This window comes from Gadus morhua, chromosome 16 (assembly GCF_902167405.1).
Source record: "Gadus morhua chromosome 16, gadMor3.0, whole genome shotgun sequence".
NCBI classification, from domain to species: Eukaryota; Metazoa; Chordata; class Actinopteri; order Gadiformes; family Gadidae; genus Gadus; species Gadus morhua.
The window spans coordinates 24,959,889-24,984,029 of NC_044063.1; the positions used below are offsets into that span (position 1 = coordinate 24,959,889).

The 24,141-nt window shown below is 42.4% G+C and overlaps 1 protein-coding gene across 1 annotated transcript; it reads left to right on the top strand.

Annotated features, from left to right (window-relative positions):
• The first annotated feature begins 21,553 nt into the window (after positions 1-21,553).
• On the top strand, positions 21,554-23,849 carry LOC115561768 (uncharacterized). The gene is made up of 3 exons (XM_030381996.1): positions 21,554-21,748; positions 22,591-23,076; positions 23,212-23,849. The coding sequence occupies exons 1-3, from the start codon at positions 21,725-21,727 to the stop codon at positions 23,734-23,736; spliced, it is 1,035 nt and encodes a 344-aa protein (XP_030237856.1). The 5' UTR covers positions 21,554-21,724; the 3' UTR covers positions 23,737-23,849.
• The last annotated feature ends 292 nt before the right edge of the window (positions 23,850-24,141 follow it).

Genomic DNA, 24,141 nt, shown 5'->3' on the forward strand with positions numbered 1-24,141 from the left:
CACCTGCCTGCCACCTGTTAGATTTCAGCTTATTTCTAAACTGTTCGGACAGACTCTGCGTTGTGTATTTTCAGTCGTAGTAGTAATTCTTGAAGTCGAAATCAAAGCAACTTGACAGGTTGGATCAGAGGGTTGAATAGATGGTTTATTCCAGGATGTAATACAGCGAGATACAGACTTAGGTTGAATAATCTATAGTGGACCCATTGAGGAGCCGTTTGATGACTTGTTCCTTGGCTGTCGAACCCTCTTCTCGTCGAACCAAAAGGTTGGGGCGAGTATTATACAAAAAGGGGAAACATGAATAACACGTGAACAGACGCACTCTCAGCCTTCATAAGGTATCTGGCCCTGGCTATGTCCCGGAGGACCAGGTCGGTTCAACCTTGTTGAGACATAACAATAGCAGAATGTTGGAGATAACACCTTGTATCAGTATGAGAGGCCCTGGCTTGCTCCTAGACTAGAAATGTGAACAAAAGAGAGACACTAAAATACACCAACATTCTACATTCCTCCCTCTTGATCATACTAAACGTAGTTTAAAGATCACCCACAAAATGAGAATTCAGTGTATCTACTGGTAAACCATTAACAATTAACTAAATCAATGAAAGAAAGCATAAAAGGCAATAGACAAGTAAATTCAAAACATACACAAGTAAACCAGGTGTAGGCTACTATAATAAAGAAAATAACAAACTCATTAGGTTACTCATGATTAAACCAAAACATAGAAAATGTAAAGAATCAAGAAAGTCAACTGTCCAGACACCTCCCTCTGCTTGGCAGAACAACATCACAGACAATACTGCAAGACTCAGTTGGTTTTGAGTAGCAGTTGCAACAGAGTTCTTTTCCAGTTGATGGCCACCGCATGTGTGATGGGGGATGAGGATGAAAGTTCGTAGTAGGGCATCAGGACAAACACAGACACAGTTCAGTTCAAGGACTCAACAAGTGTCCGTGTCTCCTGGATCTCCCAGGTACGATGAAACATGAAACAAAGAAAAGTGCAGTATCAGTCATGGGGGAGGCATTGTCACAGCCTCCAACAGTACAAAAATAAATCGCTTGATTCGAAAATGGTTATATCAGTAATCAGTCATCATAGTTCTCAATAAACCTTGTGTGAATGAATGAATGAGTGAACCGTTGTTCAAAAATAAAACAAAACAAACAAAATGTTCTAAAGCTGAGCAGTTGTGTCAAGAAGGAACCAACATGAATTCTCACTTAGATAGGCGGTGACAAAAGTCCTAGCATCTTTCGAAGACTAACCTCTCGTGAAAATAAAGGAATGAAAATAACAAACACTCAAACAGTCCCTACTCTTCACCCCGTATCAGTTAGTTTGCGTGCCAAATCTAACGAGTGTCATTCCAAGTTGGTGTTATTGTTGGTTTCCGACACTGAATCGCATATGCGGCTGAGTTCTTCAACACTCTTCGCCTGTAACTTCTTCAATAGTTCCCTCATCTGGTCTGAGCGGTTTTCTTCCCCTACTCTCTCGTTGGAGCGGTTCACGGTACATCTTTCGAGGGGCTTTACATTCTCTCTGCCTGTCGGACTGAATGAATCGTTCTCTATCCCTGTTGGACTGGGGGAATCTTTCTCGGTCCCTGGCTATTTCCTTCTTCTCGTCAGCCAGGAATGGAATCCTGGCTTCTTCATCTCGATCCACCTTTTCTCCGACTTCATTGATCTCTGCCATTGTGCAGCTACGGTTGTCCCAGCTGGGAAGCCTTGTCTTCACTCCCCTTCGGATCTCCGGCAGTACCTGCTGGAGATACATGGTGTTCAAAGGCAAGTCCTGTGACTGGTCGATGTTGTCCATATCATATTCAGTTGGACTGAGTACAGCAAATAACATTCGAAGAAGCGCTTATTGAACTGGTCCAGACCCTCGTCGTCCTTCTGCATACAACGAGTGATTGTTGTCCAGTTGACTTGTGCCCTGGAGTGTTTTTGGATCCACGCCTTTATGGCCTCCCATCCCTTTCCTGGTCTCATACCGTCTTCTCCTATGGCATCTTCCACATCGTATCGAATCTGGGTGCGCTCAGTGCCGCTCAGGTGTTTGAACAATATAGCAAGGCCATCGTAGGGGTGGAGTTCATACAGAAGCATCAGTTGTTTCAATTTCATCCATGGCTGTAGGCCTGCTCTCCTCGGGTGGTCGATTTCCACACTCTCATCTGTGGTCTTCATGTGTGGTGTGGCTGCGCCTCCCATCGCGCTGCAGTGTGGTTGTTTGTTGTCATCAAATCCTCCATTGAGTGACTCATTCTTAGTCACTGCTCCAGACCAGGGGGTTGTTGTAGACATTGTTGTGGAAGAAAGGAATGTGGTGGGACAGGGGAGAATTGGGGAAATTGTTGTGGGGGAAATTGTTGTGGGAGAAATTGTTGTGGGATCTGGGTCGCATCATAATTAGCATAGTCAGGTGGGGCAGATGGATTTCCCTTCCGTGGCACATGGGGAGTACTGCAGATGACGGGGTACTCGCCTATAAAGCTGTTGATGTCTGAAAGAACACTGTGTCTCGACTCTTGTAAATCACCAGATGGCGTCGATGACTGCATCGGGAAGATGTATTCCCCATCTGGGCCACACGATGGCAGTGTGGGGTACATGCGACCATAGGCTCCTCCCAAGGTTCCTCCTCCTTTGCCTTGGTCACTCCCCTCAGAGGGCCCCGAGTCGAGGGGGTGGGCCGCTATCACTCCTTGTCTGACCAGCGTCGTGTGTAGGTCTGTCAACTTCCTCTGCTCTTTGTTCAGAGTCGCTTCATCCTTTAACAAACGAATTTCGTCGGCAAGCAGTTTGATTTGCTCTCTATTTTTTTTCAGAGCAGTTGTCTTTTCCAATTCATCTCTTTTTTTGTTGCTGACATGCTTAAAGTAGCGCTTACACTGAGACCATAGTGACAACCCGATTGGTTCATTTCGTCTAGTCTTCTTCATCCAGTCTTTGAAAACCATCCAGATCGATTCCTTTGGCCAGCGTTTAGTTTGGGGATCAGTCGTTATCTCATATGTTATGCAAAGTTTTTCTTCGGTTCCTTGCAAATCATGTCTGTCATTGAATAATCTAGACAGTGTCATGCTAATTGAATAAATATCAATATCTCTAACGTCCAATTCAAAAGAATCTTGTTCAATTGGTTCAGACGCATTGGGACTTTGATTGCTATCTTTTTCCCCCTTCTCTGCCTTCTTTCTGCCTTTACCTTTTGGCATTGTTTCTATCTTTTTTTATCTAGGCAAAGCTAAAACTAGTGACCAATCACTGCTTAGAAAAAACAAATAAACGTCTCCCACGTAGCTCGGTATGCCAACACCAGATGATGGCTCACTTTTTTCCCTCTCAGATTAAAAAAACTATCTGTGATTCCACGGCGGGAATCAAAACAACATAGCACAAAAAAAATGATATCCCCTTATTAACCCAACCACCTTCACCTGTGCTCCCCTATAACAGTCCTCTCCCTTTACTCAGTCCCTTGACAGATTGTCTCTTGTTTCATTCAGAGCTTTCCCGCACTCCCGATTGACTTTGTCTACTCCACTCTGCCTGTTAAAGAACCCTCGCCTGTCCGACCTCCTGCCTGCCGTCCAGTCCCTGTCGGTCTGTCTGCTCCTCTGTCCCCGTCTCTTGATCCACCTGCCTGACTTCCTGTTATCGACCCTTCGCCTGCCTGACCTCCCGCCCGACGTCAAGTCCCTGTCGGTCTGTCTGCTATCCAGTTCCCGACTCCCGATCTGCTCTTCTACCCTCCCGTTGCCGACTCCTCGCCTGCTGACCCACCGACGATTCCCTGCCCACCTGTCGGTGACTTTACCGTCTGCTTTCTGTCTACCCGATCCTGTTCCAGTATAAATCCTTGAAACTGTCCTACAACTGTCGTCTGTCTGTGCACTTGGGTTCTGCCTAAACCCCCGTTGTCCTATAGAGATGGGGCTAAAATGCTGGCTAGAATGCTGCCTAGTGTTTGAAGCATTCAGAGTTTGGAACGACTCGCTAGTGTGGTAGTGCTTCTGCCTCCGCTTTTTAGTATTGCTCCAGTGTTAAATATTTTAATATTTTAATAGTTGAAATTGTTATTGGCGACAGTAGTTTGCTTTAACACCACCTATTTGCATATTAAAACAAATCAAGCCATGCAAAATATAGCCGATCTTTATTGCAAAAACGTTGCAAGAAATCAAACTTGTTAATTTTTTTCATTTGCATGGTTAATCTAGAAAAAGCAATACGGCACAATAGTTCTGAAAATGTTCAAATAACTTCACTTGTGTAAAGCAATGTGTATTGCTTTCTATCGGCAATTTTTAAATATCCCGCATAGCGTGCGAACTAGGGATGGGCAAAATGATTCTTTTCCGGGAACTAGTTCTTTCAGTTCAGTTCACTATAACGATTCGTTTATTTGATTCGTTCGTTTTGATTCGTTCGTTACGTCAGATTACATCTTAAAAAAAAAAATTATAAAAAAGTTTTTTTTTATTTTTTTTTTTTTTTTAATTGGTCGTGGGCCCGGATACGCAGACCGCAGTACGCCGTTTGGAGATGCCTGCCATTTAGTATGTCGAACGTCCCACCAATATTTATACCACTTGCTTACTCTCTATATTTCATTCATGGTTTTACATTTATAATTTTATTTTACTTTACATTTAATTCTTCATTGTTCAGGCATTACAGAACTTGCATGGTCATAAATAAAAAATACGAACTGCAGTTTAATTTCTTTGTTTGTTCTTAAATTGACGTAGAATGGAGCAAAGACTCCTGGGATTGGGAAATGCGTTTATCCAATAAACAGATGGAGGTCAAGTCTATTTTCGAAAAAATGTAGGGGGATATATGAGTCGAATGGTATGACCCAAGATACGTCAGACAGAGAAAGCGCGCATATTCGACGGTACCGCCTTGTCATTGGTTTACCCAGGTGCCATTCCAACACCATTGCTACTGTGAGAATAGCGTGTTAGATAAGTACACCCCCCCCATTTCGCCATAATTAGATGAACAGTCATTCTTCTTGTTTTTGTTTCATTTTGTAAACATTGTGCTCCATTACCTTTACACAGGCATAGAATGTAATACATGTAGTACTTAATTTCCGCCACAGGGTGGCGGTGATCTATTGGTGCACTCTGTCCCGTGAAAGCTACACATTTTGTAGAGCAGTGTTCAAACATGGCGGACAGAACGTGTCTTAACCAAATGTGTACTTTGCCTGTGTATGTTTACAGAACTCATTAAAGGAACTACTCTTCAAGTCACGCTTGAGTTTATTTTCAAGTGTGCAACAAATTTGGTGGCAGCGGTGGGATCAGCGGTGCTTTCTGTGAGCTGAGAAGAGAGAGATTGCAGTGGCCAAACACAAAATGGAGCTGGAGAGTCTGCAAGATCAACTGGCCGAGTCTTTGGTGCAGTTGCAGTGGGAACAGCTACAAGAGATGTGTTTTCAAGCAAAAAACTCTACGGAAAGGCAGACCAAAAAGCATACGCTGATCAGATTATTAATTGAAGCAGCTGAGAAAGCTGTAGAAGATGAAGAGGAGCAAGTAGCATCTGCGTTTCTGATCCGCTTAATAAAAACTGCAAAGGAATTGATGCAAATAAATGAACAATCACAGTTGAGTGACGATATTACTAGCAATGTTGGAGCACTAGCTAGTCTGCAGCAACAATATGCCGCACTGCAACTGAGTTTTCAAGCCTCCACAATGAAAATGGAAGGAGACATAATGAGGTTGACGAATAAAATGACCAGTCAGGAACCAAGCAACCCTGTTTTACCACTAACAACCCCCTTTTCAGTTACCCCACCAACAGCTTCCTCTTCAGTTACCAAGCCATCTGAAGTGACCATTAGAAGGGAGTTCAAAATAAGCGGTCAAATTGGGGAAAGGGGCCAGAAAGACAAGCTTTCACACTCTAATCTGACCCATCAGATTGATATGGGGTTGAGAAAAAAAAAACACAGTGAGGAGGGAAATAGTTGAGGCAGTTGTAAGAGCCGTAAGTTCCTGGCTTGATCTTACGTGACATGCTAGAAATAAAAGCAAACCTCACCCTTTCTCAACTGCGCACCATCTTAAAGGGACATTACAAGGAGGACAGTTCCACAGATCTTTATCATCGGCTCCTCAATGTTACTCAAGAAAGTAATGAGTCACCCCAGAATTTCCTTTTTAGGGCAATAGAACTAAAAGAGAGGCTCTTAGTTAAATCCAGAGAACTCGGTTCAGATGAACACTATAGCCCGGAACTCATTCAGAAAAAGTTCCTAAGAGCTTTGGGGACAGGACTCATTAGTGACAATATAAAATACCAGCTCAAAGCTTACCTGATGACCAGCGGTCACTGACGAGGTGCTGATTGTGAAAATCAACGAAGCAGCTATTCTTGAGTGGGAAAAGACAACAAAATTTAAGAAAAACTGTAAAGAGCCCAGAGTGAGAGAAATCCATGCTGAAACACAGTCAGCCCCAGAGTCAACAGTTGGAGCAGTTGGTGGACAAGAACGGGCATCCTCCACATTCACAAAAGGTAAAGTGAATCGAACACCACCGGCAATGACTCACACAGAATCTGAACTACTTGTTGTAATAAAACAGCTGAGAGGAGAGGTGGAAGAAATTAAAAAGGTCATGTCTGAGTCCCCTAGATCTTTTGCCCAGCAGCGAACAAGCAGGAAACGTGGCTGCAGAAATTGCCAAGAGAACAATAAAGGAGACAACTGCGACCATTGCTTCAAATGTGGACTGAGTGGACATCTGTCACGTGGATGTAGAAGTGGAAGGAGGCCTACTGATAAACAAGGACAGGTAGATATGTCATCTAGCACTGTTACAGCTGCACCAATGCCACCTGTTGACAAAAACAATCAGAATGAACAGCTCAGAGATGTCTACAAGTTAATCACAGATAGTATCCAGCACTTAGAGGCTAAAGTGGCAGCTAAAACACAAGATATGACCCTACAAAAGGAGGAAGCGGTCAGTGTCAGTCTCCTCTCCCCAAAACGAAGAACAGAGTTACTCAGTCTGATTGGCAAGAAATACGTCATTACCTGCCTGATAGATGACATAGAAACTAAAGCTTTGTGGGACACTGGATCACAGGTCTGCCTAATCAATGAGACATGGAGACAACAAAACATTCCACATGCTGCAGTCAGGAATCTAGCTGAGATTTCTGGGAACAGATAGATTGGATGGGAGGGCAGGTAAACCAGACACCTATTCCTTTTCTGGGTGGGTTGAGGTCACATTCAAATTACCCTCAAACAGCACCAAACAGCTTGAGCTCTCTGTGCCAGTCCTTGTAGCTGATGGAGATGGGGTGGCAGAACAACCAATCATCGGTTACAATGTAATTGAGCAGGGTGTTAGCGAAGGGTATAGCGCCACCACGTGCTGTCACAGAAGCAGTCAGTGCAGCATTCTCATTTGACTGTAAGAAAGCTGAAGTATTTCTGAAAGTAATGAAGCGTGGTGACGACGAGATAGGTGAAGCTACAGTTAAAGTGGGTAGAGAGATGAAGTCTATTCCAGCTGGTCAAACAAAAACGGTGAAGTGCACTGTGAGGGCAGGCTCACTCCCAGAAACACCAAGACGTGTTTATTTGAACCCTGTTCACAAGCAGAATTACCAGAAGGGTTAAAAATGGAAGAAAGTGTGATTCGATTACAGAGAGGTAGCTGGTCACGTGTTGCTATTCCAGTCACAAACAGCACTAGTCATGATATCCTATTGCCACCAAGAACTATACTGGGACAAAACACAGAGGGTTAAAACCATGTATCCAGCAGATACAAAACCCGTAGACATCAGTCTGTCAGAGGCAAAGGTCCCACCACAAACAGTGGTGATAGAAAAACAGAGAGAAGACTAAAGAAAACCACTAAAGAAAGAGAGAGTGAGGAGAATTGGGATCCCCCAGTCCCCCTCACTCACCTTACCCCATCACATCAGCAGCAGGGTCAGACAAACTTCTCAGAAAGGAATGCAATGCTTTTGCTAAGGATGAACATGATGTAGGGACCATCCCCTCACTGCAGCTCAAGATTCGTCTTAACGACCCACACCTGTAAGGCGAACATACATATCAGTGCCAAAGCCGCTTCATAAGGAGGTAAAAGAATACTTGGAGGATTTGTTAAACAGAGGCTGGATAACAAAGTCTAAGTCCCCTTACTCCAGTCCCATTGTGTGGTGTGAGAAAAAAAGATGGAAGCCTCCGACTGTGTTGTGATTATAGGGAGCTGAATAAGAAATCCATTCCGGATCGACACCCAAATACCCCGCATATTAGATATGTTGAACAGCCTCAAAGGAAGTTCCTGGTTTTTCAGTCTTGACCAAGGAAAGGCCTATCACCAGGGCTTCCTGGAAGAATCAAGCCGTCCTCTCACAGCATTCATAACACCCTGGGGACTGTACGAGTGGGTAAGAAATCCCTTTTGGCTTATCATCCGCACCAGCGGAATTCCAAAGGTCTATGGAGGAGTGTTTGCTTGGGCTGAGGGATGAGGTTTTGTTTGCCTTACTTGGATGATAATCTTGTACATTCTCAGACATTTGAACACCACCTGAATGATCTGAGGCAGGTACTGCAGCGTTACCAAAAGCCACGGAGTAAAGCTGACTCCAGAAAATGTGAAGTATTCAGAAACCAGGTGAGATTTCTTGGGAAGCTGGTTACTAAAGAAGGCTACACTATGGACCCTGCAGATATTGCTCCAGTGCAGGCCATGAAGCAGAGCGAAACCCACCACCATTGGAGAGTTAAGAAATTACTGGATTTATTTCCTACTATCGTAGTTACATCCCTAACTTTTCTTCCATTGCAAAGCCCATGTATGATCTCCTCACCGCAAAGAAATGTGGAAAAGGGAAGCCGAAACAAACCAGACAAGTCGGGAAGAAACAAAGTGGTGGAGGTCAGTTGCCATCATCTCATCCGATCACATGGTCTCCAGATCACCAACAGGTACTCTGCCGTCTAATTGACTTTCTCTCTGAGCCACCAGTGTTAGGGTATCCGGACTATGAACAACCCTTCACCTTACACTGCGATGCTTCACAAGTGGGGCTCGGGGCTGTGCTTTATCAGAGGCAGAAAGGGAAGCTGGTGGTGATTGCATATGGATCGAGGACGCTGACTGTCCCTGAGAGAAACTACCACCTCCACTCGGGAAAGTTGGAGTTCCTAGCCATGAAGTGGGCCATATGTGAGAGGTTTAGAGACTACCTCTATTATTCACCACCATTCACAGTCTTTACAGACAACAATCCACTCACGTATGTGCTCACTACAGCTAAGCTTAATGCAACTACTCATAGGTGGATAGCTGAACTAGCTGACTTCCAGTTCACTATTAAGTACCGCCCAGGCAAAGCTAATAGGGATGCTGATGGACTGTCGCGCATGCCCTTAGACATGGAGCAGTACATGCTAACATGCACACAAGCTGTGTTGCCTGAAGTTATGAACAGTATGACCCAGGCTGTAGCTATTCAGTCACAAGAGAGTGAGCCCTGGCTTTGTCCAGTGACCATATCGACAGCTATCGCTGAAGACGATGAGGGTTTGACATCAGTGGGGGAAATCTCTAAAACAGAGTTGAGAGAGGCACAAAAAGAAGATCCAGTGATTGGGCCGGTGTTAAAATACATGGCATCAAAACAGTGGCCAAAGTGTGGAAAACAACCTCAAAGTAACAAAGTAGCTGGACTGGCAAGACAAAAACATAAACTGCACCTTAGTGATGATGGACTGCTGTACAGGGAAACAACAAACAGACTACAGCTCCTCCTGCCTCAAAAGTACCATCGGCTGGTTTACAAAGAACTCCATGAAGATATGGGACATCTTGGAGTGGAGAGGGTGGTGAATCTCATCAGAGAACGCTTTTATTGGCCGCATATGCAGAAAGATGTTGAGCATTACATCACACAGGTGTGTAGCTGTCTGAAAAATAAGCGTCCAAACAAATCAACCAGAGCGCCTCTCACCAACATCATCACCACGTATCCTTTTGAGTTGGTATCAATTGACTTCTTACATCTGGAGAAATGTAAGGGAGGATATGAATATATCCTTGTTGTGATGGATCATTTCACGCGGTTCGCCCAGGCTTACCCCTGCCGCAACAAAGCTGCCAAAACAGCCGCAGAAAAGATATTTGGAGATTTTGCACTGAGGTTTGGGTTCCCTGCACGCCTTCATCACGACCAGGGTAAGGAATTTCAAAATAAGCTGTTTGCTAACTACAAGAATACAGTGGGGTTAAGGGGTCCAGAACCACACCATATCACCCACAGGGGAACGGCCAGGTTGAAAGATTCAACAGGACACTTTTGGCCATGCTCAGAAATTTACCAGAGACTGCCAAAGCAGATTGGAAAGCGTCACTTGCAAAATTGGTTCATGCATTTAACTGTACTCGCAGTGAGGCCACGGGCTATGCACCTTATTTCCTCTTATTCGGTCGCAACCCTAGACTTCCTATTGACCTTATGTTTGGCATTACACCAAAAGATCAAGGTTCATCGCACAGCGACTACGCTGAGAAATGGAGGGCAAGAATGACTGAAGCTTACAAGCTGGCTTCCAACTCGGCAAACAAAGAGGCATTGAGAGGTAAAGTCCTCTATGACAGAAAAGTTCATGGTGCAGAGTTGTCTTTTGGATGCAGGGTGCTGGTTCGAAATCTGTCTGAAAGAGGTGGTCCGGGAAAGTTGAGATCATTCTGGGAAGATAAAGTGTATGTTGTGACACAAAAGAAACATCCAGACAGTCCAGTATATGAGCTCAAACCAGAGAACGGCAAGGGACGTTGTAGGATCCTGCACAGGAATCTTCTGCTGCCATGCGACTTTCTCCCTGTGGAAAAAGTGGACTTACCTCTGGAACCTGTAAAAAGGAAAAAGAGACACAACAAGAGCAAACACAAAGAGCAAGAACAGAGCTCAGAGGATGAAAATGAGGATGGATGGACATCCATTATTGGACTACGACAAAGAGCCAGTGGACATGGTAAATCATCTGAATGTGGAAGCACCAGAGTTTTATCCAAGCAACGGAGAAGCAGCAGAGATGGAACACAATGAAGACAATGGAATAAGACGAGACCTGGCATCAGATGGAGAAGAAATCAGGGCATCAGAGCAGGACACTGAGGTATCTGACACTCAGAGTGAAGAGGGGTCTCCTGAATCTGCACCCAGTGATGAGGATGAAGATCCTGCTGATCCTCCTGCCATGGAGAATAAGTATCCTTTGAGAACAAGAAAACCAAAAATGATATTTACATATCATAAGTTAGGGCAGCCTACCATGTCACATGATTAAGTGCAAAGATAATACATAAGGATAGATTGAGCATGTGTTATGAATAATTTGCTGTTGTGTTCAGAGTAAAAGCAAAATATTTATAATCAGTTAACAGTAAAGTTATACTTGAGCAATGTGGAATTACAGTTGTTAATGTTAAACAAGTAATGACTACTAATTTGTTGGTTAAAAAGTGTATGACACTAAGACAGACTTAATCAAAGGAAGTGTACCACATGTTGGCTTAGATAGGAGGTTATTCCTGTGTAAAGTACCTTACTCTCAGGGAAGATGCAGATATCCTCGCTCATAGCGAAGTGGCAGTGGGCTGTTATCGTGCACAAATACACCTGCTGCAGACATATGGCATTAACAGGAGATATATGTCATATTTGGGACTGTGGACAGTCATGCATCTTTATGGACACATATGTACTCTGACTCCTTGGAAATAACTTTCTTACATGCCATGCATAGATGTCACATGTGGACTATTGAAATCATAATGTGGTTTGGTAATAGAATGTCAGGGACGACATCACTTTTTGGAGGGGAGAATGTGAGAATAGCGTGTTAGATAAGTACACCCCCCCCATTTCGCCATAATTAGTTGAACAGTCATTCTTCTTGTTTTTGTTTCATTTTGTAAACATTGTGCTCCATTTACCTTTACACAGGCATAGAATGTAATACATGTAGTACTTAATTTCCGCCACAGGGTGGCGGTGATCTATTGGTGCACTCTGTCCCGTGAAAGCTACACATTTTGTAGAGCAGTGTTCAAACATGGCGGACAGAACGTGTCTTAACCAAATGTGTACTTTGCCTGTGTATGTTTACAGAACTCATTAAAGGAACTACTCTTCAAGTCACGCTTGAGTTTATTTTCAAGTGTGCAACACTACCTCTCATTGGCTGAATCTTTGAGAAAGTTGTAGACTCAATCAATGGAAGTCGCGGTGAGACGGAGCTCTGTTCGTTTGTATATTTTATTTACGTGACCATATGTTTGGTTTATGTTAAAAAAAAAGAATCAAAGAACCAGTTCTTCTTGTTTTGGGGAACCAGTTCTTGTCGTTCACGTTCGGGATTCGTTCGTTGTAACGAATCAGTCGCGACCGACACATCCCTAGTGCGAACGCAAAGGATTGTGGGTATTTTGGCTTGTTGAGGATCGGTCGATGCATCCTTGAAAAATCTCGGAATTCACAAATAATGGACATGAAAAGGGCGCGAATTTCCGAGTGTTCTCAACATTGGAATAATGCTTGTCGGCGTTTTATGATGTAGCGTCCTTAAAAAGGCAGCCGTTGAGCATGCTTCCTTCACATTGGGAAACAGACTGTGTTTAGCCATTACAAGCCGTTAAAAAATCGGCCTTTTCCTGTGTTTTAGTGACATCACAAGTGGGAGTGTCCACCTAAATGTATGATGGATAGATGTTACATGACATGTCCAAATATATCAGCATAATGTTGCGTGAATACATTTTTGCATAATAGTAATCAATGGCCAACTACGTTATTATGCTGATTTGCACTTTTTTGTCTGGTCTATTTTGCAGTTTGACTATACTTAAACTACACAAACTGGATTACTTATAAGAGCCACGTGGTTCTCCCTGTAAGCCGTTGTAACGCCCATTGAAATACTCAAGGCTCCGGCTCCTTTTACTGATGGTTTAATCACACCGTAGAACTACAATACAATACAGACATGAAATTAGTTTAACACAAACAATTACCCAAGAGCACACAAATCCTCCACGGCAAACAAAAGGAAACAAAAACACAACACTAACCACTTTGCCTGCTTGAGGCCAATGGGGTTAACTTAAATCTTTCTTGTTGCCTGCTTGAAACATAAAACCTTAGAACATTTATAGAACGTGACTTGTCTGCAGCTGCGACACTAACTTCTCGATCTTCCCGACAAAACCAACGAACAAGAAATAAACGGATACATTTACGAGAAATAACACGGATACATTTACGAGAAATAACACGAGTCCACCTTGAGGTCCAAGACCGAATTACATATAATACCCCACAGAGCAGGAAAACACTGCCTGCAGTTACAGCCGTCGTTGGGCCGCTTCCTGTGATGACCTGCTTGACAGACCCCGCCCTGACTGGCCAGCTGTTGGTTTGATTGCATTCAGTCTCGATGGCTCGGGACTCTCCATTGAATTCCCTGCTAATTCTCAGCAATAACTTTTAATCACTAAAATGTCCTTAATTATTACCTGTATTAATTATAAGTATTGTATTTTGAATGTTTCCAACTTAAATTGTTTACATGAATGTTTGAATATTCAACAAAATATTTGAGATAACTTTTTTGAAATAGTAAGTACAATATAGCAATGTTATGAATTCAAATGTGTTGATATTGCAAGTTAAATAATTCAATGGCTTTTAAATTTCAAAACTTTATGGCAGTGGTCTTCAAAACACTTCATACTACACGGCTCTTCTTAGTGCTGTAGAATGCTCCATTCACTTGAATGGGCCTTCCCGACTTCCGGTGGTCAATTATTTTTTGACCATCGTCAAGTAAAGTGGATTTTTTGCCTCTGATTCACGTCTTTCGTATCGCTCCGCAAGTAGTGCATTAACTTCTCAACCCCAGCGTATTCGGTTGCAAAGCAACGTCAACATCTTTGGCGAACTATTTCTCTGCTGATAATTACTACAAATGGTAGACAAATTGTAAAAAGACCCACTATAATGTATAGATCGCAGTTCATTATGGAAAATAATCCTCTTCAGGGCAAAGCAAGACAGTTAGCCCTGTCTGGGCTTATTTTCCCGATAATGACCGGCGTTCTATGCATTATTCCTTACACGGACAAAGAATGGAATGTTTTTGTTCGGCAACGGAACATTTCTAAAACAACAGTTTCCTTTAGGTACCAGTCCTGTTGTTGTATTAATTATTTTGTGTGTGTGTGTTGTGTGTGTGTGTGTGTGTGTGTGTGGTGTGTGTGTGTGTGTGTGTGTGTGTGTGTGTGTGTTTAATGCTTTAATACAGCCAATACAAAATTCTACTAAGCCTTTGGTGATCAAGTTTGTCTACACAGTAGGCGATGGTTGTTATGCGCTGCTCCGTCCAATCAAAGTCTTTTCTGACGGACGACGTTGGTGAATTCTCCTCTTCTTTGATGAAGGCTCCCACTGCAAGCACTCACCATCGGCCATGTTCAACTCCCAGCAACAGTGGGTGATGGGGCTGAAGGAAGGAGACAGGGGTGGATGCTGTATGCAGACTAGCAGTTGTAATGATAGCAAGGCTGACAGTGTCGTGGAAAACACATACAAACAATATAATCACAAATTATGTAAACGTATTGGCTTTTGCTAGTTCATTTATCATGCTTGGTATACATTCTCTTTGCACCTAGTGGTACCTCCCTTGCACTCTCCAAGCAAAAGGTGTTGCCTTATTAGATTACATTTGTGTCACTTTAACTTTGTATTGTCAATTAACTAAGCTCCCACTCTAGACCGTGTGACCCCCTTTTGGTCTGAGTTTCTTTGTTCCTTTGGTCCTATTTTGTGACTATACAAGGAATGAGTTGCATTGTCTCAATGAATATGCTTGCTTAATGCTCTAATTGTTTCTCCCCAAGCTCCAATAAAACAAATACTAAGCCGTTAAGAAGAGTCTTACAAGAAATAAGTGTTAGTCAGACAGGAATATCTTTTAGTTTAAACCCCAGATGTAACTGAGAATAGCATTTATGTCAAACATTGTTTTTTCGACAGGAAAGTAATTTGAGTGAATATGGAGGTGGGATGTGTGATATTTAAAGTATAATGGGAATGCTTAAATTCCCTCACGTTTCACTTGTGTTGAGCTTTTAAGCCTGTTTGTGTACCAATTACAACGATAAAAACAATACACCCATCAGATGTCTGCATGTAACCCGATTCTGGCACCTGCTTTCACAAGATACCATACTAATACTATTTCATCAGATGGAAGACACTTTTTTCCAGTCACGTTGAATTATTTTGCCGATACCCAGAAAAAACAAGGATCAAGGACCTTGGGAATATGAGTGTATTTTAAATAACTGGTCAGATATTCATTGAACCCTTTCAGAGTACACACTCCAGTACACACCAGGTTTATATTCGTTTGTTATGACGTTTCTCATGGCGATTCCCTTGTTTATGTAGATCATTGTTTTCATTCAGATGTAATTGCTGCTTGTTTATTCAAGGGCTGCAGAGCTTAATATATCCAAAGCAACAGTGTTCCTGTGGCAATTTCAGTGTAGTTATGTAGTATTGTGTGTGGTATTGTTTTGAAATGTGGTATATATGACGAAAGTATTATGCAACCCTTTGTATCTTTCTTAGCTATTTGTGTATTTTGTGTAAGTGCAAGTAGCGAGCAGGCCATTGATCTACTTGCATCGTATATTATGTTGTAAAGCTAAATGTTTATATTAATACAAGGTAAATCATATTACCAGAGGTGTTCTCTGCTAAACAAGCCAACTATTTTCACCACAAACAGCCGGCAATAAGTCAGAGGCCCTCTGTGAGGTGGCGCTTTACTGCAAAAAAAATGTTTGCATTATTTCTGCGTTAGCAATCACTTTTCCACACTAAAGTGTTCCATTAATCATGTACTAATGGGGTATGCACAATCAGTAATCAATAGCAGTTGTTAATAATGATCACTGTGTATATTAATATTCACCAGACCTGACTGCAGTCTTCCAGTTGTCTCTCTATGATGTACAGATGATGACCCATCCTGAATTGTGAGTAAACGCGGGTTCACGTTCAAACGTAAACCCAGGCCATTGCTCACATTATTCAATATCTATTTTCTTAGCTTAAATCCTTACCAGGCAGACACAGCCAATGATAACACTATTGGGGCGTGATTAATAATAAGCAGTAGGTAATAACTATTTTCAATAAATTCTTTGATGATGAAATCCCTTCCCTCCCAGGCCCTTGGTCCCACCATGATATCCTGTTAACCTCATTCCCAGGCACTCTCCTTTGAACGTGCGATGAGCGAGGGACTTCCTCTCTCGACGGATATCTTGATCGCATTACGTGTGATGGATATTACCAAGGTCAAATTCTTCATCCCAAAAACGTCTTCCTGTTGTTGTCATCGTTGTTCTTCTTCTTCCTCTTGATCGAGTCTGTGGTAGGGCTTCGCCGAGGACTGTTGACTGACGTTACACTGGGAATCAGAGGTGCGTGTTTTGGTCATGCTTTACATGTGCTCAGAAGCCCTGAAGTAGCCACTGGCAGTACGCCTCAAAACACCTCGACATCGTCTCTGATTAGCGATGACTCACGCAGAATAACAACATCTTTGCTGCATGAGACAGTCATTTGTATCTTGTCTTTCTCTCTCTCTAAATGACAGTCAACATCATTGCCTTAGTGGACCACAAAATCTAACAATATCACCAACTAGCACACACTGAGACTGTTAATCATGCATGATTAATAGAGGAAAGGCTGAGGAAGGCAGTGTGAAGTGAAGACAGATAGGAGATCTAAAGCCTCATTATTAACTGAGGAAGGAAATGTGCCTGAAGGGGACATTTGGGCATTTGTGTGTGTGTGTGTGTGTGTGTGTGTGTGTGTGTGTGTGTGTGTGTGTGTTTGTGTGTGTGTGTGTGTGCATGTGTGTGTGTGTGTGTGTGGGGGGGGTTATATATGTGTGTATGTGGGTCGGGGGGGTGTATGTGTACGTGTATGTGTGTGTATGGGGGGGGGGGGGGGGGGGGGGGGGGGGGGGGGGGGTGGGGGGGGGGGGGGGGGGGGGGGGGGGGGGGGGATGTATGTATAGGTGTGTGTGTTTGTCTGTGTATGTACGTGTATGTGCATGTGTGTATGTGGGGACGTTCTTGTCGGTTTGTGCGTTTGTATGTGTATGCCGACGTGGCTGATGTGACTCCATCCCTCTGAAGAGCCTCGGTGATGCACTGTTTCAACGCCCCGGTCCTCAACACGCCTGCCAATGTTTTGTCCTGTTTACATCCAAATGAACAAATACTTGCTTCAGCCTTGCCTGACAATCACATGTTTGTGTCACAGAGTTTGCACATAGATCCTTATTATGTATGAGTAAGGCTCTGTGTGGTCCGTGGCCCCATATCCGTTCTACTGTTAGTAATGAGGTCTAACTTTCGCAATACTTCATTGTATGGAAAAGGCTGAATGGTTAAGGAAGCTTGGGAGAAATACAATCTAAAGAAAACAGGAAAATTCATTTGGATTCTGCACACACACTGTAGCAGTAAATCCATCAGCCCTCCCAGGTAGCCTGCACAGCACGCAAAGGTAGAGAATTATCTGCCAAGCTCTACCAATGATTTGAATATATTTGCACCTCGATCCAGTCGATAAATGTGCCCATATATGTTATACGTTCAGCTGCATATTGCACATTTGTGCCATGAATCCATCTCTGCATAGTCTGAAGCTTTTTCAGCATCCCTGACTTTCTTTGAAATACACTGAAACACACACAGTGACCTCTAGTGGAGCGTAGAGGGGAAGCAATTCGTATACATATGTATATATGTAACATATATATATATATTAGAGCTGTCAGTTAAACGCGTTATTAACGCGTTAACGCAAACCCATTTTAACGGCGTTAAAAAAATTATCACGCGATTAACGCAATTATTTTATTTAATAAAAAATAATAATAATAATTCTTTGGCTCAAAACAAAGAAGCAGTAGCCTAACTGCTATGTTCAAATGACATTTGTTCAAAGCAGTCGTTTAATTGCACTATAGGCTCTTTTTTTGTATCGTCCTGTTTTGATCAGTATATGCCTATGTTGTTATCAATAAAAAATCATTTGCACAAGGCAAGCCAATGCACTTCACCATGTTGATAAGAGAATTCAAATGAGAAGAATTATGGGACAAAAAAATCAAGGGATATTTAGCATAGAAAAATAATTTGTGATTAATTGCGATTAATCGTGAGTTACCTATGACATTACTGCAATTAATCACGATTAAATATTTTAATCGCTTGACAGCTCTAATATATATATATTATATATAGCCGTGCACTGGGCCCTCTCGAATACCGGGCCGAAACAACGTTTGTTTCACTACGACTCCTTTCAGCTGCTCACCCCTCCTTCTCCAGCAATTTTTTTTTAAACATAAAACGGCTAATAAAACGCTTGAGGTGGCGTTTTGAAAAGAGAAAACCTAAAAAATGTTAGTACATCGCATAAAGATAATTATGAGCCTTTGATTGATATCCAGACATTTTTTGTGGAGACACATTCCTGGAGTGAACGGAGATATCTACTTCTGGGCCCCTTGTATCAAGAGCCCCGTCCACAGCCCACAGCTGCAATACCAGGCTTGTATTTCGGCAGGCAATTTAGCCTGCCGTATTTCAACCCCCCCTCCTATTTCCTGTTTGCAAAGTCTGAAACACTTTACATTTTTTGGGGTTACATCGTTAGGCCACTGGATGTGAAAGTAGAAATTTCAGGTGTAGTCACAACAGGGGACATTTGGCGGGGGGGCGTTGTATTCTCACAGCCAATTCATGCCGGCAGAATTACTCACTCATTCAAAATGCTCCCAGTGTTGATGGCTACCATGTCAATATAATGAACAGTACACATTATGAATATGTGTATGGATGTACATATGTATATGTATGCATGAAGTAATTGCAATTAACAACTTCTGACTTTGAGGAATATTCTAGAATAGACTTCCTTTCAGAAATCCTATGTAACATCAACAGATATCAAAGTTGAACACACATTACATTAATGAGCCCTACAAAAGTTTGGTGCAAGTACAAAAGTAGTGCATACATTTACATTTTTTTGTGATAATAACCTGACTGTAATGAATACGAAGGATGCCATGAATAGGTTTCAATTTGATGGGTAGGCGAAGTCCAGGCAGGGAGCAGGCTAGGAGTCGGAGACTACATTAGTCAGGCAAACTGGTCGATGCACGGTAATCCATTATATATAGGTAATATTAAAAAAAGGCACAGTACGATTGTGGTGAAAACAAACAAGAAATAGGAGGTGGTTGATGAGTATGGCAGGCTGGATATTGAATATATCCAGTATATACAGTATATATTCAATATATCGAAAATATATATTGGATATATTCAATATATATCCAATATATCCAATATCCTTCACTCCCTCGAAGGCGAGGCTGTGCTCACTGAGTCTGTAGCCTACCTAGTAAAGGATTTCCTTAGTTTTGGATCAGTCACAGTTTAATGTGCTTTCCAGGGTAGGCTACCAAGAGGTTGTCAAAATGAATATGAGTAAATAACATAATGCATTAATGTATTACTTTAACTATTACGTATGTAAGTGCTCTCGTAGTTCATTATCGTGAATGTTGTAGCGTAGCCTACATGGGTTGTCGCCGTCGGAGGTTCCATTGCGATGTGTTCGTCTTCAAACTTACAATCTAAAATATGCCATCGCTTTCTGTGATAAGTTGCTCAACTTGTGATGTTGCGATAGAATATAAACACTAATTTAGACTAATATTGTCGGAAGGAAGTGCGCCTCGAACTAAATGAAAGTATGGGGCGTTGACAATAAGCGAATGCGCGTTCACGCGAAGGGGGGGTCGTAATATGCGGGGGGTCGAAATTCGGCACAACACCGGCACATTAGCTGTTACGTCTTTCTGACCAATCGCAGTTTAAGGCCCACCTTGGCTGTACAACTTCGGGAGGGGCCTCTCAGTTACTCCCCTCTAGACAAAATCGACTTGGTTGCGATGTTGACAGTTTGTGAGTGTTATGACCGAGTGAGAGGTTGCGGGCGCACAGCTCAGGCTGCCGGACGGCACTGCAAGGAACTTTAATAAACGCAATATTGTTATCCCGCAGTAATCAGCCCGACAGCCCTGGGTCTCATTTATAACCGTTGCGTACGCACAAAACGGGGCTGAAAGTTGCGTACGTGACTTTTCACGCCAAGGTTGTGATCTATAAAAAAACAACTTGACGGGAAAATGTGCGCAGCCCTAAGCAAACTCTGACCCATGCGTACGCATGGTTTGGATGAAAAGGAGAATTGGCGACACAGACGGTGTGGTGGTGAACTGAAGTCAGACCGAAGAATTGCAGAGTGAGAAGAACGATTATGTTTTATCATCGCCCTTCATAAATTTAATTTCAACCCGTATCATGCGTTAAATCCTAATCAGAATAATTTAAATCCACTGCGTTATTTCTCAGTTATAACTCCAGAAATATCTCCTTAGAATAGAAATAAAAGAAATTCTCTATATTTAATCCCGTCACTCCATACTGTCCACTGACGGCGCGACTGCATGGAATAGAGCATCTGTCCAACATGTGTCAATATAATGTGATGCCCACTAATGTGTGCCCACATTTGTGTATATTACGTTTTTATATACTACACCATTTTATATTATTAAGACACAATATTTCCTACTAAATTGATCTTATTTTGTATGAGCAATATCTTTTATAGTTTTACATTTTCACAATGCAAGTGCACTATCCTGCCAGTAGGAGGCACAGTAATATTGTGGTTTGCCTGAATCCCCGTGAGATCCTCAAAACTAATGAGGATCTGAAAAGACAAGTCGCGTCTCCCGTGTCAGCATTCTTTTCTCTTTGTTTCAGGTGGGTTATGTGTTTAAAATGTAAAACAAGTTGATGTTAGTGATTGGATAATGTGTAGTGAAATGTTTAAGTAAAGTATGAGTGTTAAAATGAGTACATGTGTAGCTAGTAAGGTCCGACGCTCGCCGAGAGATTTGTAATTGCGGCGCCGTTGGAAGTTTTACCGTTAAGCTAGTAGCTTACTAGCTAGTAAGGTCCGACGCTCGCCGAGAGATTTGTAATGACGGCGCCGTTGGAAGTTTTACCGTTAGGCTAGTAGCTTTAAGCTAGTACCGACCATGCTCGTCTCTACCTTTTTGTTTTATTGTAATAACACCACTCGTGGCTCACTTCTTGACGTTTTGTAAAGTATTAAAATGTTTAATGATGGTTGTAAAGCACTTTAAAGATACTGTTAAAAACGGGTTAAGAAAAGTTATTTGAAGTTCAGTAATAAGAAAATTGTTGATATAGCCTACAAGGTAGGTACTGTTAAAAATACTAGTTCAGTAAAACCTAATGGGTTTTAAGAGCATTAAAGGGACTCCTACCTTTGTTGCATTTGAGAATTACAGCACATTCAAATCATCCCGCCTTCCTCCAATGCCCCACCCCCTCGTTCCCATCCGCGGTCTTTTATTTAAGAAACTTTATTTACACAAGCAGACTTACAACCTACTGCCTCCGCGCACGCACGTGAGTTTTTGTTTACCGAAGCAATGGAATCGGATTCAGAAGCACCGGTAAGTTATATACATTTACATACACATATATATTCAGTTCAATGGTTATTTGCACCATTTATTTGCTTTATTCTTTTAGTTGTCATACATTTTTTTGTAGAATTCGTCGTATTTTCTTGCAAACACTGTACGGCTAACGTTATCTAACGTTATAGCGGCCTTATAATAAGCAGTCTCAGCTGTTTTGTTTTCAGTGTAACGTCGGTTACGGTTTTGTCTGCTAACGGCCAGCGGTGGTTAACTTTATCACTCTGTTCAAAAAAGTATTCTTCAATGTCGAAAGCTCGAACTTTATAATAAATAGACATTGTGGGACCCTGGGGAGTTCTCCACAGCAAGAGTAATAACACACTGCCCTAATTATGTAGAAAGGTTGGCAGAGATAATGGAAACACATTTTGCTATGCTTTCGATCTTGAATGTTAGCTTCATCAGCATACTGTAATGGGAAATATTGCAATATGATCTCAAATGATAGAATGCTTATATCTGCAATTGGAAACATTGTAACATTGCAAACTGCTGCTGTTTCTAACATTGTCTGCATTTTAGAAATCTCCCCTCTTCACGTAGCCTACTATGTGGATTCACACCTACAACCAGCCTATCGACTTCAGACTGTCTCCCCCTCCCCCCACCCCCCATCATCAGACTCGACACAGCTTATGTTGTCTGAATATCACGAATCTCACTACAATAATTTCACAGAGATATGATTTATAGTAAAATTAAAATATGCAAAACATGTATTTTCAGAAAGTGTTCCTATGTCTCTCTTCACCCTGATATTGTTATAAAGTAAAACATGTTCTGTCTTTGTTTTTACATGTTGGTGCTTCTAGGACGACAGTGTAGTAGATCCTGACTACAGCATTGAAGTTTACACAGAGGAAGATGATATTGATATTGATGACGATGATGATGACGATTCTCCAGGCGAAGACACCTCAAGGAAGAAAGCAAGGACTGAAAGTGGAGGCAGAGGAAACCATGGCAGGGGAATGAAAGGCAGGGGCCGTGGTTTTCCACAACACAAAAAAAAACCAAACACATCAGGCCAACAAGTTGTGGAGGCAGAGGAAACGAGCAGAGGAGCCAGAAAAAGAACAGGCCCTTCTAGAGGCAGCCGAGGCAGAGGCAGGGGGGGCCGTGGTGTGACACAGGGTGGAGAGGACTGTGATGAGGAGAGACCAGGAACCAGCAGAGATGTTCCTAGCAGAGCAAGAAGAAGAGCAAGAGGTCGCCGGGGACGTGGACCTGCTGTTCTTACTCATGATGATCTACTAAGAGTTCAGCAATTTCAGCAGGAGAGGATTGCCGCTGAGCAGGTAAAGCAGCACCATATTAGTATTTTCTTATTATTATCGTCTTTGGATTAGATGTCCAGCAGCCAATATTTCTATTTGTTTTAAAAATTATGACCTCTGCAACATCTATTGACATGAAAATATCTACTATTTCAGGCTAGAATTCAAGCTCTAGACATCACACAGTCTCATGAGCTGCTTCTGACCTGCCTGGAAAGGGACCCAAGCATGCTGTTTGACCTGATGGCACACTCACAGGTTCAGGATGATTCCCAAATTATTCGAACACCCGGGCAACCAGAGTGGTGTGTCTGTGGCAGATGCAGGCAGATGATTAGAGACATTGAGAAGGTGTGCTGCCGACAAACGCTGGAAAATTGCATCTCTGTCCTGCCTCACATGGATGCCTTCATCTTGCAGCCGGGGGTCCTCCGCATGGCTAGACGCATCTGGAATGACTCCCGAGCATTAGATGATGCACAAACACCGGGGGAAAGCCACAGGCAGTTCCGCTTTTCTGCATATAGACAGTATATAATTTGGCAGTATGGTCAACTTGGACAAGGCCACAGAGTTGTCATACCAAGTTGCTGTGTTTGGAGAATACGGGAAACATACCCAGACCCCAATGGGATCTACAAAGGTTTTATCCCTAGCCGAAATGGTATGGATGAGGAATAGACTCCAGCCCAGTGTACCCTGCCCTGTGAATTATGTACATGGTACTGTCTTATTACTGTATATTTTGGCCATAGTTAGTGACCCATGTTTCTAAATTAAAAATACATATTTACTCTGTTGTGTTGATTTACATCTGTGAAATTCCAATTATAGTCAATTTTCAAGTCAATTCAGTTTAAAAATGTCGAACTGCCATTTCCTTTACTTACATCATATGTTTTTCTTATGCTTTGGTTACACTATGCAGAAAATCACACGACTTATTGCTGCTCCTGCGCTTCGTTCCCACCATTACATCTGATTTGCAGAAAGTCTTTAATATTATAAGTTAGTGTATTCTAGTTAGTGTATATATAGGAAGTGTATTCTTTGAATTTCAACTGAATGCTTACAGAATGCCTTAGT

Coding starts and splice junctions, on each gene's coding strand:
- LOC115561768 (XM_030381996.1), top strand. CDS start 21,725: ATGGAATCGGATTCAGAAGCACCG. Junction 21,749..22,590: donor AATCGGATTCAGAAGCACCG/GTAAGTTATATA, acceptor TGGTGCTTCTAG/GACGACAGTGTAGTAGATCC. Junction 23,077..23,211: donor AGAGGATTGCCGCTGAGCAG/GTAAAGCAGCAC, acceptor CTACTATTTCAG/GCTAGAATTCAAGCTCTAGA.